At 47.6% G+C, this 16,721-nt stretch overlaps 1 protein-coding gene across 11 annotated transcripts in view; it reads right to left on the bottom strand.

Moving 5' to 3' along the window:
• FAM53C (family with sequence similarity 53 member C) overlaps window positions 1–16,721 on the bottom strand; it is a 35,185-nt gene that overhangs the window by 9,285 nt on the left and 9,179 nt on the right. For 4 of the 11 annotated variants that reach the window (XM_045026354.1, XM_045026358.1, XM_045026359.1 and 1 more), the window contains exons 2-9: window positions 8,563–8,690; window positions 6,015–6,169; window positions 5,754–5,898; window positions 3,798–4,004; window positions 2,891–3,105; window positions 1,815–1,945; window positions 1,537–1,664; window positions 762–882 (exon numbers count right to left, since the gene is read on the bottom strand). In XM_045026354.1, coding sequence (XP_044882289.1) covers window positions 762–882; window positions 1,537–1,664; window positions 1,815–1,945; window positions 2,891–3,105; window positions 3,798–4,004; window positions 5,754–5,898; window positions 6,015–6,169; window positions 8,563–8,611 — 1,151 coding nt within the window. In that variant the 5' untranslated portion in view covers window positions 8,612–8,690. The other 7 variants (XM_045026360.1, XM_045026363.1, XM_045026357.1 and 4 more) reach the window with 6 other exon arrangements.

Below are 16,721 nucleotides of genomic sequence, written 5' to 3'. Positions count from 1 at the left end.
TAGTTATATTATAGACTTATAGAAAGAGACCTTCTAAAAACGTTAAAATGCATTACTGGCACGCAAAACCTTAAATTAGAGTGAATAAATGAAGACTCGGCACACCACTTCTGAAAGGTTGCCGACCCCTGGCATACATGTTACTGATGGGAACACAAATACAAAAGTAAAGCAACCTGCCCAAGATCACACAGTGAATCTGTGGCAGAAAAACAGAACCCCAGACACCCATTCATAGTCTCTTGTCCAATCCACTGGACCATGATGCCTCCCATTTACAGTCCAATCGTAGTGTGAAGGAAAGAGTGCTGTATGCAGACAGTAATTCCATGCTGGGGTGCAGAACTTCATCATTCCCAGGAAGCAGATCTCTTTTCATGGACCCACCAGGGTACCACATACCAAGGGGTTTCTCTAGCACTTAGCCTTTCAAAATCCTTGCAAGAGAACTGGTGCCCAGAAGGTGCATTAACTGATCAGGAGAATCCTGAATTCCCAGAGCTGGTACAGACTATCACTCTAATTTCAGACAGGGAAGCTTAGTGCTTATGGGCCAGCTAAAGAAGCGAGGCTGACAGATTTCTGAAGAAAACCTACCACCATTCAGCTTGTAAGAAGAGATATGCTGCTAGGCAAGAGCAATTCTCAGAAGCCCAAAGAAAGGGCTCTACCCAAGATGCTGGGGTCTTTATGTAAAAGATAAGCACGTGCATAAGTGACCTGCACATTAAGCAGGAGCTCAGAGGGCCTGCTTCTCTCACCTGTAAGCCACAGCTCCATTGAGTTCTGGGTGAACAGCTGCAGGATCAATACTTGGCCACTGAGCAGCTAACAGCAAATACTCCTTATTAACACAGTTCCTCAAAGTATCAGGTATGTGACCTGTGGTGACACCAAGAAGGGCAGAGGATAGCAGGAGACAAATAGGAAGTGAAGATGCCCAAATATTTCCACATGAAAGCAGCAAGGAAGGGACCCAACAGCCCCTCCCACCTCAGTACCATAGGACAGAGGTTGGGAGAGATCTAAATCAAGATCCTACACATAGAGTCTCAGAGGAATTCTCAATGAACTGATGGTCCCTCCCCATCCCTGGGATCTCAGGGAAGGGGCGGCTCCTTGTGTTGCAATTGCCAGTCCCCACCTTTCACAGGAGACACTGGACACAAACACCCCCAAAAGAAAATGGGTGCACAATGCAGCCATCGGTGAAACCATTCCATGGGGGAGGAATGAGATGCCAGATCCCCAGAGGGAAGGGGAATAGGACATCGGTACTGATCACATACAACTTGGGACAGAAAGAGTAAAGAATCTCTCTCCAGCATTAGCTATGAGACCCTCATAAGTCAAAGACAACCAGTGACTTGTATTCCATCTCCAGAAATGAGTCAGTGAGCACCATCCCAACAGACCTAGCTTTAACAAAACAGTCAGCAGTTACTGTTCCATAGTCCTGACTCAGGAAACCAATGAACAACTCCCATCCCTACAGCAGCTGCAAAGCACCAGGGCAGACCTGGCCTCCCCAGTTACCTGTGATAGCTCTGCGGATCTCTTTAGCTGCATCTTCCCTGGACTCAATGGAAGCCTGCTCACTGTACCAGGCCGTGTGAGGGGTGCAGATCACATTGGGAGCATCTTTTAAGGGCCCCTGAGCAAAGCTGTGATGGAAAAACAAACATGTGGTTTCTGCTGGGAAGTGAAATTCCCTGTCTGTCCTCCCAGGTGTAACCATGACCCAACTGAAACCAGAGAATTATCCAGTGCAGAAGAGCCATAGGATGGCAGCAGGTATGTGGCTTCGGTGTTACCTGAAGGGTTCAGACTCATGCACATCAAGTGCTGTTCCTCTGATTCTCCCCTCCTTCAAGGCTTGTGCCAAGGCCTTCTCATCTACTAGCCCCCCACGGGCTGTGTTCACCAGAAAGCAGCCATGGCGCATCTGGAGAGGTGGGAAAAAAAGTGTTTGAGAATTCCTGCCTTCCCGTAGAGCCTGGAGGAGACTTCTCAAAAAGACCAGGAACCTAGCTCCCCACCTTGGTGTCCCTGGCCTCTGTTTGCCAGAAGCTGGGAATGAGTGACAGGGGATGGATCACTGGATGATTCCCTGTTCTGTTCATTCCCTCTGGGGCATCTGGCATTTGCCACTGTCGGCAGACAGGACACTGGGATAGAAGGACCTTTGGTCTGACCCAGTAGGGCCGTTCTTATGTAGCTTGCAAAGCTTAAAAGAAGTCAGGCTCTCTCAGAGCCAATTGGGGAGAACACGTGCCAGTTGGGTCTACAGAACTAACTTCTAACACAGGAAGGGGGGAAAGGAGCTCATACGTTTCCCACACTGAAGACACGTACTTCTTTTAGTGGAGTACTAGAGCAACTGATCAGTGCAAACAAGATTCACAACTGCAGAAAACTGGACTGATTTATTCAGGAGGTTCTCAATCCCAGGAAAGCATTGAAAGGCATCAGCAGAGTGGCAGGAGAAGAGCCTGAGACCAGCTTAGCACAGAGTGCTATGGGTTGGGATCGAGGGGGCATTATCAGAGCTGTGTGAAGGCATTTACACAGCCTCGGACCTAATCACTCCTGGCTCTACCAAACATTATCAGTTACTCATTTTAAATGTAATTTGAAACTAATAACCTAAAACATGCTTTATAAAATAAAATTATTCAGAGAGATTTAATCCTCCTCTTCTCCCAAGAACAAATTTTGCACAGCTCAAAGCCCAGGCACCTCGATGCACCCACTCCCAGCCTCCAAAGGCAGCAGGAGCCACACAGCAGAGGTAGCAGGATTCACATGCTATCAGCCTCTGTGGAAGCAGCAGTTTGTGTTCATTCATTTCCCAAGTGCTTTGTGGGGAAACCCAAGCTTCTGGCTGCACCTGTTTAATAGTGAAGTCATTGATGAGATGATGATTATGTTCATTCAGACTGCAGTGCAATGTGATGCAATCACTGTGCATTAGCAGGTCCTGCAGAGTTCCTATTCGCTGTAACCCCAGGGATCGCTCCACACCATCTGGTAGATATGGATCATAGAAAATCACGTTGAAGCCAAAGGGCTTGGCTCTCAGGGCCACTGCCTGCCCAACTCGGCCTTCAAAAGAGAAAAAACATACCTATGTCAAGCAAAACGCAACACAAGCACAACACAAAGCTGCTAGGGGACTGGAGTATGGATAAGAGTCATTCCTAGGACTCAAGGGTTCTATAGCCCTTCAGGGAAATGAAAGAGCAGAGACTGGTCATTTATATGGTTCTGTGTTGCTCCCATGATGAGAATTAGCCCTCACCCATGCTACAGCAGCCAACAGCACTCAGCCCATTGGAGAAACATAAAGAGCTCCCAATACCAGGTCTGCACCTTGATCCACAGGCCCAAGAGACAGTCAGACAGACTGGAGAACAGGTGACCTGACAGCAAGTGCTTCCGGAACAATCTGGTATCAGAAACACGCAGAAAGCTCCCAACACCATGGCTAGCATACACAGTGATGGAACTACCACTGGAAGGGACCATCTGAAGCTTACAGTTTTTCTAATCATTGGAACATGAGAAAAGAAGCATTCTTACTACCATGACTATTGCCCAGCTTCTAGGGGCAGCAGCACTGCACTATAGGGCACTGGTGGTATAAATTAGAAGTCTGATATTTATAGAAGTTAGCTAGAATGTTTCACTGGTGAGCAGCCACTGAGAGATTATCTATTCCTGAGGCTGAGAGCGACACCAACATTCCCAAAAGCTTTCAGAGCTTCCTTTTCAATCTAACAGTCACCATTTCTTACCAAGGCCAATGATGCCCAAGGTCTCACCACGGATACGCACAGCACCTCCAGCCACCTCTCGAATTTGCTCCATGCTTGAGGCTCGGTTTCCTTCCCGCATAGCCTGATGAAGCCAAGTAACCCGGCGATACAGGTTCAAGATGTGACAGAGGGTAGAATCAGCAGTCTCCTCCACAGAGGAGGAGGGGATGTTGCACACTGCAATGCCTAGAAAGAGGAAGTACAAATGAGATTCCCAGCACCGCCTATAGCACCTCTGCTGCAAACTACTCATACAACACGATGGCTAGAAGACAGCAATAGTCCTGGAGCATGGCACCAACCCAAAAAACCAAGTTTCAGAATCCAGCCTTGTATTGAGATGGAGAAGTTCCCCACAGTCTTTTAACCTCCAGGAAAGTTTCCTAAGTTGCCTTGCTTCTAAAGGACCTTTAGAGTGCACCACCACCACTGCCGCAGAAATGTGGCAAAATCAGAGAGCTGAGCTGTACAAATAGCACAGGAAGCAGCATCTAGAATGTCCATGGCCAAGGATGCAACCCAGAGGTGTTCCTGAGGAATTAACTAACAGGCTGTAGGAGCAGAGATGGCTGAATTCTTCCAGACCTCATGCACCAGATGCTCAAGGCCAGGCTGAAAGCATAGGCTTCCCCAGCAGCTGCAACCACAAGGTATCTAAGTCATTAAACACACAGTGGGAACCCACAGGAATCCTTCTCAAAATCCATTTGAGATTAAATTTGAAACAATGGTTACTAAAGTTACCACTATCAACCATTCTGTACAGCAACACAGACCCACTCAAAATACCATAGGCAAGAACGCTCATTAAGTTCTAATGCTAAGGGAGTTAAGGGCCTGAAAGATTCTTTGCTGCCAGGAAGGAAGCAGGGAAATGTTAAAGCACTGTAGAGAGCCCTAGATATATTCTGAGTAATCCACCACAAAGAGAGATTTGATGCAGTGGCCTTCTTGGAATGATAGTTGGCTAAACCGCTAGATACTGGCTTCTGATAGGTCTACCTGGCTTGAGAAGACTCTTGGGATCCCAAGGAAGGGCCAGCATCTCCAGAGAACTTTTCAGCAAACTAAATCCTTTAAGTAGCCAGGAAAAGAAAATCATGCTCAATGGGATGAAATTGCTTCTTCCCCAAAACTTAACCCTAGAATCTAGGAAATTAGTTGGAAAAGGAAGCTTTTCTAGAGCCTTAGCCCACAGTATTTTGCCTTGACAAATGTAAAAGGACCTAAAAAGACACAACAGTAGCCCAACAGCTAACTAAAGACCAGGAAAGAAACCCAGGACAAAAGTGAAAGCACAGATGATTCAGCATTGTACACACCTGTTGATTGAGCCTGTACTATAGAATAGAGATCCAAAAAATTCATTTGGATCCCTCCACACGCAGTTGGAACAGCAATGGCTACACTCACTCAGTCCCAAATATCTGACACTTTTACTCCATCCATTCATTATGCACTGCTCAGCCAGAATTTAGTTGCATATAAAGTCTATTGGAAAGGCAAGTAGTGATTATTAAACATCTGAACTGAATTTGTCCAATAAGAAGTCAGTTCTTTCCTTGTGGTTTTTGTATTTGTAGTAAAGACCTAACTGAATCTAAACAGGTGCAAGACCTATTCATCTGTAAGTGTAGTATCCAAAGATTATATTTAGCCTTCCTTGTGTCCAGAACTCAGGGATCTTCATGATCCCTATATCTGAATGACCTAAAAACCTTAACTTTCTTCTCAAGCCAGCTGCCCTTTAACCTTTGAGTTCAAACATTCTAGCTGGTATCTAAAGAAGCCCCAGCCTAAAGGGCTTGCTCTGAAATTCTTTTATGTGGGTGTTGGCCAGCATGAGTATTGTCTCTCGCAGGAAAAGAAATATATGTTATATCCTCCTATACATCCACTTTTAACCCCAAAACAGACATACTGTGGTCATCATACCTAATTCTGCAGCTGACTTGATGTCCACATTGTCATAGCCACTGCCAATACGCACAATGACCCGAAGGGCTTTGAACTTCTCCAGGTCCTGGCGGGACAAGGTGATGGTGTGGTACATCAAAGCTCCCACAGCCTCATTCAGCACCTACAAACACAAACAGAAAGCATACCAGCCTGAGAACCATTCCCTACTCCTGCATCTCCATAGAGACACAGAGCTAGTCAGCTCCATCCCCATAAAGGCTCATTTAGTCTCCCTACCTTCTCATGGATTTCCTGAGTTGACTGAGCATCACAGAAAGCCACTGTAGCAACATCCTTCAGGATTGGCATTTCCACAGTGCAATCCCTCCCATCTAGGAGTGCAACCAGTGGTCGGGCAGGCATTGGGCCATTCACAATAGGAGGCCGTATACCTACAAAGACAACAGTGATCAGCTGTGCAGGAGAGAGGAACAAGTGAATTCTGGAGCCCATAATTAACATGAGCAAGGGGGTATACGTAAGTCAGCACTGATCCAGTAGGGCACAAGAAGCTACACTCCCACAATATAAAAAAGATTAAGGAAGAAAATGGTCAATGGGGATGTGAAAAGGTCAGCAAACTCAGAAAAAATGTAGGAAAATGAAGCCAGAGTAGAACTATCCGTGCCTCTGGTGTGAAGAGGACACAACAGAAAGTTCTGAGTGAGGGCCCAGAATGAGCAGCCTCACCAGAAACAAGGTTCAAAGCATTGTATTAATACAGTAACTCCTCGCTTAATGTTGTAGTTATGTTCCTGAAAAAATGCGACTTTAAGCGAAACAATGCGAAGCAAATCCAATTTCCTCATAAGAATTAATGTAAATAGGTGGGGTTAGGTTCCAGGGAAATTTTTTTCACCAAACAAAAGACTATATAAGTTTTAATTGTTTAAGTTTTAAACAATTTAATACTGTACACAGCAATGATGATTGTGAAGCTTGGTTGAGGTGGGAGTCAGAGGGTGGGATATTTCCCAGGGAGTACCTTACCACTAAATGATGAACTAGCACTCAGGTGAGCCCTCAAGTGTTAACACATTGTTGTTAATGTAGCCTCACACTCTACAGGGCAGCACAAATGGAGGGACGGGAGACAGCATGGCAGACAGAAATAGAGAGAGACATCGTGTGTGTGTGTGTGTGTGTTGCACATTGCCCCTTTACGTACGCTGACCTCACTCTAAGTACATTGCCTTTTTAAGTAGATCAGCAAGTTGAGACAGCAGCTTCCGCCAGCAAGCTCCCTCCATCCTGAGCCCTGTCGTATTGTCGTTCCCTCCTTCCCCCCGCTCTATGGAGATGGTGTAAGTGGGGGGCAGGAGCAGGGGGGACACCCTGACATTAGCCCCTCTCTCTCCTCCCCCCCTCCGTGCACAGCAAGCAGGAGGCTCCCGGGAGCAGCTCCAAAGATGAGGGCAGGAACAGCACACGGCAGTGGGGGAGGGACAGCTAAACTGCCCAGCAACTGCTTGCCTGCTGCCACACAGGGAACTTAGGGGAGCAGGGAGCTGATAAGGGGGCTGCCGGTCCACCCTGGTTCCAAGCCCCCCACCAGCTAGCTGCAACGGGATGCTTTTTCTGCAAGCAACGGACAAAGCAGGGGCTGCCAAACAATGTTATAAAGGGAGCATTACGCAACTTTAAACGAGCATGTTCTCTAATTGATCAGCAACGTAACAACGAAACTACGTTAACTGGGATGACTTTAAGAGAGGAGTTACTGTAGTGCTGAATAAGAAAAAACATGCACACACAAAAGTGTAACAAGGGTCTCAATATTGTTATAGAATTCTCTTCCCAGAAATTGTCCTCAATTCACGTTATATAACAAAAAGGGACTCCTGACGATATGGTGGCCACCGTATTCTGGATTAAGGAAATAAAAGATGAGGTCAACCAACATCAGGTTAATAGCAGGACCTGTTCCTCACAATTCCTTATCTCCCTAGCTGCTCACATTCTGCTTTCCCTCCTGGACCCTGGCTTGAAAGATACCCCCTTTTTAGAGGGCTCCTAATAGGAACTTCCTGCCTCATATTAGCAAAGACAGGAAGCACCTATTGAGAGCCAGAAGAGTGCACAACCAGATGGCTCTACAGAACTGTTCCCTGCAGATGGAAGGAAAAGAAAATGGGATAAGCAGCTGGCAACTTTATTTCAACTGTTTTAAAGATATTTCAGTTAATTATCCAACATTAGCCAACTCTCCCAGAGTTCAATCCTAGTGTTTGAATCTCTGCTAGGGAGGATTGCTGTGCCAAGGCCAAAGGAGCGTTTCCTGCAGCAAGAAGCCAGGGCAATAATCACCCTAGAAAACACTCTACCTCAGGATGTCTCTCCAAGAAGAACTATGCCTGATCCCTAGCTTGCACTCCTAATACAACAGAGGATTTAGATATTGTTTCATAATAGTCACAGCCTCCACAGTCTCAGCTCTGAATCTCACTGTGAAAATTTCTACTGCATCTTCTAAAGCCTTTCAAAAAATCTTCATTCACTGCAACAAGAACAGAAAAACAAGGCATCTTCTGGGAGATGAAAAGTGATAGGTTTAAAGAGGATGTCCCAAATTTATCTTAATCCTAATCCTCTGTCTCTCTAGGCTGTGGCCTGCACAGAAAAGAAGTGAGAGCAGAGCACCTAGTTCCACTAGAGAGTCATTCCAGTTGCCCCGCCTGTAGGAACTGAGTTTCAGGTTTACTCATCTCACCTAAACACCCTTTTCCAGAAACAGAGCAGCCTCCTGACCGGTGGAAACCTCAAGGCTCTAGGGATAGAGGGTTACCTTCACAAATCCGGTCCAGCCTCTGGCGCTTCACTTTGTGTCTGTCCATGAGACAAGCCAAGACTGACCTGAGCAGCCCTGAGGGGAGCCTCTGCACAGGACACTCGGCTCAGGTTCCCTGAGCAATGCTGAAAAGAGACGGAGAACGATATTACGGTGATTCCTGAGCTCCGTGCCCACGCCACACACATCAGCGGCGGAACCCCGGATCCTCACGCCTCGCCCCCCGCGAGCCCCTTCACGGCAGCGGGATTCGGAGACGGAAAAGGCCCGGGCCCCTCCCCCACCCGATCCGGCCGAGCAAGTCGCGCACTGCCCGGGCGTCAGCAACGGGCGGGGGGATCCCCCACGACGGGACGCGGCTCCAGCCCCCCCTGCGGGCGCGCCCCAGCGGCCCGTGCTCAGGAAACCTGAGGGGCTTCGCCAGACAGACGGACGGGCGGCGGCAGGCCCCGGCCCCCCCGTTTCCCTGGCCCGGGCGGCGGGCGGAGACTCGCTCCCCCCACAGCCCACACTCACCGCCGGGCCCCAGGTCCCGACTCCCAGGAGGAAGCGGAAGGGCCGGGCCGAGTCCGCGGCGAGCGAGGCCCCAGGCTCCCGTCCCTGGGCAGCGCCCCGTCCGGCCCGGAGCGGAACGGACCGCGCAGCCATAGAGACGCGATGCAGAGCGTCGCCCGCTTCCGCTCTGCGCAACCAACGTCCGTTTCCCGCCCCGGCCGATGCCGCCAGCGAGCGCCCCTCCCCCCGCCTGGCCGCTCAGGCCCCGCCGGCAGCGGGCGAGGGACGCGGACAAACCCGCGGGCAGCGCGCGGCCGGCCGGCCGGGGGCTCGGAGCCGCGCGCCGGGAGCCGCGGGGCGGGTTCACTTTCAGCCCTTGCTCCAGCTGTGTCCGTTGGATCCCCGCGCACGGTCGGTGCGGAGCCGCTCCGAGTCCGCAGCCGCTGGGGGCGGGACTCTGTCCCCACCCCGGGGTGCGGGTGCGCAGGGACGGGGCAGTAACCCCGAGCCCCAGCCCAGCCGCAGGAGTCAGCGCCCTCCCCTCAGTTACACACATTGCACTGAAGCAACTTTTAACTTTTTCCTTTACAAAAAGTTCATCCGGGCCAGGGCCGCGGTCCCCTGCAGAGCCCCAGCGGTGCTGATGCCTAAGCCGCGTTCTCCTCCGTGGGTGTGCACGCTCCCCGCAGTGGGGAGAGGGGGAGCTCTGCAGTTTCCAGAATGTATATGCAACCCTAGTTCTCTTCAATCAGATTCAGATCCAGGTCGCTAAAGTCTTGCTGGAAAAAAGTCCTCTGGCTGCCCAGGTGCCAGCTTCGGTTCCTTGCCTCATCTTCCTCTTCCTCACTCAGCACTTGGCCATAGCTGCTGATGGGACTGCATGGGGCTGAAGGGGCTTGTGGATTGCAAGCCAAGAACCATGATGGAGCACTGCCTTCCTCAGACTTGTCTAAGAAACAGAGGCCTCCTCCTGAGAACTGCTTCTGTCAAACAAACAAGAACGATTAGGAAGCTAGAACAAAGTCCTTCCAACAGTGCTAGCAAGGAGGATGAATATGCCAGTGTTGTGAGATTTCTCTAGCATGACACCAAGAAAGGCTCCCTGCCTGCAGTACCAGCTCCAGCCCCTAATTTCTCTGCTGCTTGGACTGATATGGAACAGGAGCAGTCTGCAAGGTGTGCAGTTATATGGTCCTGACAATCTTCCCTCTTCCCAGTCTGCAGTGATAGCACAGATACAGATTTACATAAAGCCTGCAGCACCTCTCTTCATCCTCACCTGTTGGGAGCAACTTCTGTATACAGAAGAGGACCTGCCATTTACACAGGACAGAGAATTTCATCTGTAGTTACCTGTGCAGGCTGAACATTAACAAGGATACAAACCCTTCTGACTAGACCATGACATTTGTTTACCTTTCATGGTATATTCAACAGCCTAAAACTGTGTTTTTCTTCTGACTTTTTTCTAACATTTGAAGTGTCAAGTCCTACCTTTTTACTTTGGGGAATTTTGGCATGTTCTTTCTTAGGACCTAGCAGATTCTCCATCACTGCAGTCTTTACGTCAAGACTGGATATCTTTCCAAGATGCTATAGCTCAAACAGAAATTCTGGGCTTAATGCATTTATTGGGTGAAGTTCTTTGGTCTGTATTGTGCAGGAGAGCTGACTGAATGATGGTAATAGTTCCTTCCTGCCTTAAAAATCTACAAAAAAACAAACAACCCCCTCTCCAAAAAACCCTGGCTCCCCCTTCTTCTTGCCCTACTCCTTCCATCCTACCTGGTTCATCTTGTAGAAGTTGAGTGAGGGACGGTGCCACTTTGCATCCTCATCATGGCACCGCTTGAGGTCATTCTTCTTTGTGTCTAGATCACAGGGCTGTGACTGGCTGTGTGGGAGGCCATGCTGGTGCCTGAGCAGTTCTGGTGTGGAGGAGGCAGAGCTCTGTGGCGAGGGCAGGAACCGAACAGGTGATAAGGAGAAGCGACGTTGCAAGGGGAAAGGCTGCAAGGTCTTCTCACTCTCCCACAACATGCTGACTATAGATTCCTGGGATAGGGACAGACTGAAAAAAGGGGGGCTACTGCCACCACCACCTTGGACACACTGAAGAGATGCACCTGGAGCTTGATCAAACCTGAGACTGCAGGCTCCATGGTGTGGGATCGGGGGCTGCTCTTCCAAAGCACCTTCTCCACTGCTGCCCCGATGCTTGATAGGAGTCCACACTTTGGAGCCAAGGGGCCTACAGAGGGGATGCCAGTGGAAGAAATTCTCAGGCACTGAGGGTGAGCAGCAGTGCCTTTTGGTGGGGACCATAGAAGCCTTCCCCAAGGTGAGTGGGTCCGTGGCTAGTGTTTGGGGTGGAAGGCTGTTCTTAGGGCAGCAGTCTTGGCTGCAAGGAGACAGACTCAAGCCGGAGTGGTGGCAACTGAAACCTGTGCTGTCCTGAAGGTGTATCCTGGGACAGGAGATCAGGTCCCACCAGGAAGCCCTCTCTGCAAGAGACACCACAAAAGAGGGAGAGATTTAACAGCATGGCCTCTGCCTCACCAGCTGTCCCACAGTCCTGGATGAGGGACCAGTGCCATAACACCCTATCCAGTAACTTCTGACGCCCTCCAAATAACCTTTAATTGGGGAGTGGGCACTGCATGCACCTGGCAGAGAAGGGCTTGCCCCAACAAAGTCCATTTCTGACCACTGGGCTTTATAGTTTGATTCCCTCTATTCTGTGTCTATGGTAGTTCCCAGTTCCACACAAAGATGAGCACAGGCAGTCCTGACTGACTCATCATCTGGCCCCCACTGCTGTCATTACTGGATACCTGTGAGAAGTTCTAGCTCTTTTAATCTTTATTTCCAAACACAGATCCCAATTTGTCTTCCATAACTGAAAGCCCCTTGAACACAGTTTCCCTCTAATCAGACTGGCAAGGTGACAACACATGGGGGCAGGTGGAATAGCAAAGAATATTCTGTTAAAGGAGTGATGTACACTGGAGGAGCAAAGCAGGTGGGAACAAAGGGACTGGTAAGTCTCCCCTGCTCCCTAATGTTGATATGCTGAAACCATGGAGAGACAAGCCTGTGCCAGACACTCTGCTCTGACAGAAGGTGTGGACTGGGGAAAAAGCAAACGGACATCCTGCCTGGAAGTTTGGAATTGGAGGGAAAGTTGCAGCCACCTCCTCCACAATTGACATCTCTAAGTTTGAGGAACTCAGCAATGAAAATGGTGTGCTGAGCAACTGTGAGCAAGAACAAGTCCTAGAACATCAAAATAAACCAAAGTGTAGCAGGTTCCACAGTTACTGACCAGTCCCTACAAACATCCCCAATTCACAAAGCCTTGACAGAGCAACACTGCTTCAATCTAGAGCAAGATTTCTATCTGAGCATTGTTCTTTCCCCACCAGCCTGCTTAACTGCTGAAAATCTTCACTGAATGCCAACAATGCCAAACCCTATACAAGTAGGGTTGCCAACTTTGGTTGGAAAATTCCTGGAGATTTCATCACATGACAATCTAATTAAAGATTAATCTTTAATTCCAGGAGACTCCAGGACAATCCTAGAGGGTTGCCTAACCTAGCTGAACAACATTCAGCCCTTAGACAGATATGGATGAGGAAAGATGAGAGTTCACTGTGGGGGCTGCCTGTCTGAGAACTACAGGAGCCTTCCTGAAGGGCTGGCACACAGCAATCTGTGCAGCTGCATATGCAGTAGAGACAATTAATGCCAGAAATAATTGAGAATAAGTCTGATGCCATGAAAAGGCCAGAACAAAAACATGCTGAGGCAAAGAGAAGTAGACCAAGACAGACAGCTTCTGAAACAGAGAATAGAGCTTTCAGACAAGACACACAGGGAGGAGAATCTCAGAACCCTGGGCCCCAGAAGATACTCAAGCACACTTTGAACATACAGATGTCCAGTGAGAACCACTCCATACAGTAAAGCACTGTCAGGGCTGGAACCATAGACAGGAGTAATATCTGGATCACTGGGCTATGCAGGCCCAACTTGTGTGACCAAGCCAATGTTATAACTGACATCAACAGTATCGCCTTGCTGGAATGGATCGTTTCCCTCTTTCCCATGATCAGTGATGTTACAAGCACCCAGAGGAGAACTGCTGCCAGGCAAGAAACTATTTAAAATGGGGGACTGGAGGCAGTTCCACTGAGAATGTGAAAGACTTAGTACCAGAGAAATACTCTTCCCTCTGAGGAGGTTCCCTCATGATTGAGAAACAGCTCTTTACTCCCCTGGAGAAAAGCTCTGTAAGCTGCTCAGGAGTCAGGATACTTTTAACTAGTTTGATACACACATATCACCGTTGAAGGTTTTGTCTTGCTAGTTCATCAATCTAATCCTGTTCTAACATTCTCTCCAAGCCCAGCAATTAGCCAGCTAATAGCAGCCACTAATACTGATCTTTAAAATGCTGGTTGGGCATTTTGTCCCTTTCCCTCCCTGCATCTGTTACTAGTCTTACTCTGCGTTCTCCTTCAGCAGGGACTGCATCTTGCTGCTTGTGTGGTTGGCACAGTGTGGGCGCTTTCATGCCACAACAATAAAACTACATCTGATACTACAGGGATGGGAACCAGTGCAAAATCCTAAAACTGATATGGCCAGAAAAGGGCAACAATAAAGGGATTCAATTTACTAGTTTTATTTAAACAAATTTCCTCTCTTGTTACTAAAATAACCAGAGATGATTAAAAAATGTTTTAAAAATATAGCTCATACATCACTCTTTGGGGACAATGAAAAGTCAGTTTCACTCTCAGATACTTGATGCTGCAACGTTTGGTTTAGTTTTGCCGAAGATAATTGTTCCCACTGGCACTATAAAAGTAAGATCATGGAAACACTCCTATTGGCTTGATCTCTGCTAAAAGCTTGCTTTTGCTGGGAGGTTCAAGTAGAAAATTCTAAAACAAAAATGAAATCAGAGGAGAGAAGTGTGATGTGGACACAGAAGGTAGAAGTCCATCCAAACACTTACCGGACGCAAGCTGGAGGGGGCTGCCAAAGTGAGCCATGTCTGTGTGGTCAGGCAAAGGCTATGGAGGGAAACACATGGAATCACCACATCACAGGAAAGACCAAGACTCCTCTCTCAACAAAATAATTTTCCCTCTGTTGATATTCCCCCCTTCTTGTCAACTGTTGGGAATAGGCCACTTCCACCTTGATTGAATTGGCTCCGTTAGCACTGACCCCCCACTTGGTAAGGCAACGCCCATCTTTTCATGTGCTGTAATATATATACCTGCCTACTGTATTTTTCACTCCATGCATCTGATGAAGTGGGTTTTAGCCCACGAAAGCTTATGCCCAAATAAATTTGTTAGCCTCTAACGTGCCACAAGGACGCCTCGTTGTTTTTGCTGATGCAGACTAACGTGGCTACCCCTCTGAAACCGGTCTCTCTCTTCAGTTAACTTCTGTTAGGCATCCATCAGCACTTTGGGTATAATCAGTCACACTTTTCTCCTCTTGTTCATGTCTCACATTCCTCTGCAAGTAGGGCTGGCACAGCAAAGAGGGAAAAAACACTTTAAAATATAGGAGAATAACTGAAAAAACAAAAAATCAGCAGGGGTCCGGGGGGTGTGGGGTGTGTGTGTGTGTGGGGTGGAGATGGGACAGGCACTCCATCCAGAGCATCTAAAGGGCAGGTCTGGGGGTGTTAGGAGGGATGCACCCAAGTCAGGGGCCCTTGAGGAAAGGTGCATGTGTGGCTCAGGAGATACACTCAAGGCAGAGAGCCTCAGGAGAAGGGGTTGGGAAAAGACGCTTGGTTTTGTTTTAAAGTTTCTAGACCGTAAGGCTGTGAAGAAAGCCTTCCAAACATAACTGAATTATGGGCTGACAATTGGATTGGGCCCAAGTCTGCCACCAGCAGTTGACAGATCTGAATTTAGTGATGGGTTAATTCTGAAGCACAACAGCAGATTATGTTTCAATGCCATTAACTATTTCACTACTAATCACTTTAGCAGAAACATCTTGTGATGCTGGATGCAGTGGCGAATCTGAGGCACTTACAATCATCACATCAGTGAGGCCCAAGGCATAGACAAATGGTTGACCATATAAAATTGATGGTGGGAAGTATGTGTAAGAAGTGTGCTGTTCTGTGTCATGAAACCCTGCCATCCCATCCTCCCTCCTCATGATCTGTGTCTCAGCCTAGTCAGCAACTCCTGTTCTCTTCCTTCTCCTGTTAGTGATCCGCAGGCAGGATAAAAATTGATGTTTTTCCCTCCACTTAAAAAAAGTATTTATATTAAATACATTTTCTTTTTAAAAATAAAACCTGTTTAAAATTAAATTTGAAACTATGGCAACTTTAAAGCCTAAACTCCCTACATTAAATTAAAATCACTTAAATGAAAAATATGCTGCAACAGGGAGCCCTCCTCAAATTTTAATGAGTCAAAGGGTGTTACTACTTTAATTATACACAGAATCAGCAAGAAAACATTAACTTTTGAGGTCAACTCAAGCTTTATAAATATGTCACAACATCATGAGCTGCATTAAGTATCTATATTATTGTCAGTCTTTACAATGGAAGGAATGCTAGTAGTCACATTTTTTCCAAATGGAAGTACTTTCCATTTCTGTTGTGCAGAAAAGCTTTTGCCTTAATTACTTTTAGTTTCAGTTTAGGTAGCACATGGAGAGACTTCATTTTGACTAGTTCATTCAAAGTTGAGAAACCAAATGGAAGTTGAAAAGGCAGAAAAGCTTGTTTTCCTCTTCCAATCTATGAATAAAAACCAGGTGGGAAAGGAGATCTACTCATTTTTAAAAGTTGAAGGATATGGGGCCAGACTGTCAGAGGTATTTAGGCACCTGAAGATGGAGACAGGTACTTTTGGGTGCCTAAGCAGATTGGGTAACAAATTCCCATGGATTTCAATGGAGTTAGGCACCTAATCCCATTATGTACTTTTCTGCACCTTCAGGCAGGCATCTAAATACTTTTGAGAATCTGGTCTGTGGTGACTAGAAACAATCTGTTAGCTCACTAACTACAGTTAATACTTCCTTTGTTTAATATATTTAAAACATACTGCTGTAACGTGTTTTGATAAACTTACTTTTTTGTCTCCAGCACATTTAAAATGGTTTAATTTAGCAAATAAAAACAATTTTTAAATGCTGTTTTGAGAATGTTTAATTGAATTCCAATTTCCTCCCAATAGTAGCTTGACACAAATCACATGTAGAAAGTCATCTAGTAAATAAGAAATGTGTCACTCTCCATTTTCTAACACTCTTAAACTGGGGGACACAGACTGTATTCTGGAGGGGAGCCATGAGAAGCTTTAGGAAAAAAATACAGCACGCATTTTACCCACACCAATGAATAACTAGTAAAGTTGATTCCTCCAGATCAGGGGTTCTCAAACAGTGGGTCGGGACCTCAAAGTGGGTCCCAACCCCATTTTAATGGGGTCACCAAGGCTGGTGTAGGCCCTGGGCCCCAGCAAGTCTGAAGCCCAAACCCAAGCCCCACCACCCAGGGCTCAAGCCCAAGCCCCACCGCCCAGGGCGGAGGTTATATGCCCCCCACCCAGGACAGAAGCCCTTGGACTTCAGCTTTGCTCCCCCCCCCACCCCTGGGG

Source organism: Mauremys mutica, chromosome 8 (assembly GCF_020497125.1).
Source record: "Mauremys mutica isolate MM-2020 ecotype Southern chromosome 8, ASM2049712v1, whole genome shotgun sequence".
Classification (NCBI taxonomy): domain Eukaryota; kingdom Metazoa; phylum Chordata; order Testudines; family Geoemydidae; genus Mauremys; species Mauremys mutica.
This window is presented reverse-complemented; position numbering and strand designations above follow the sequence as displayed.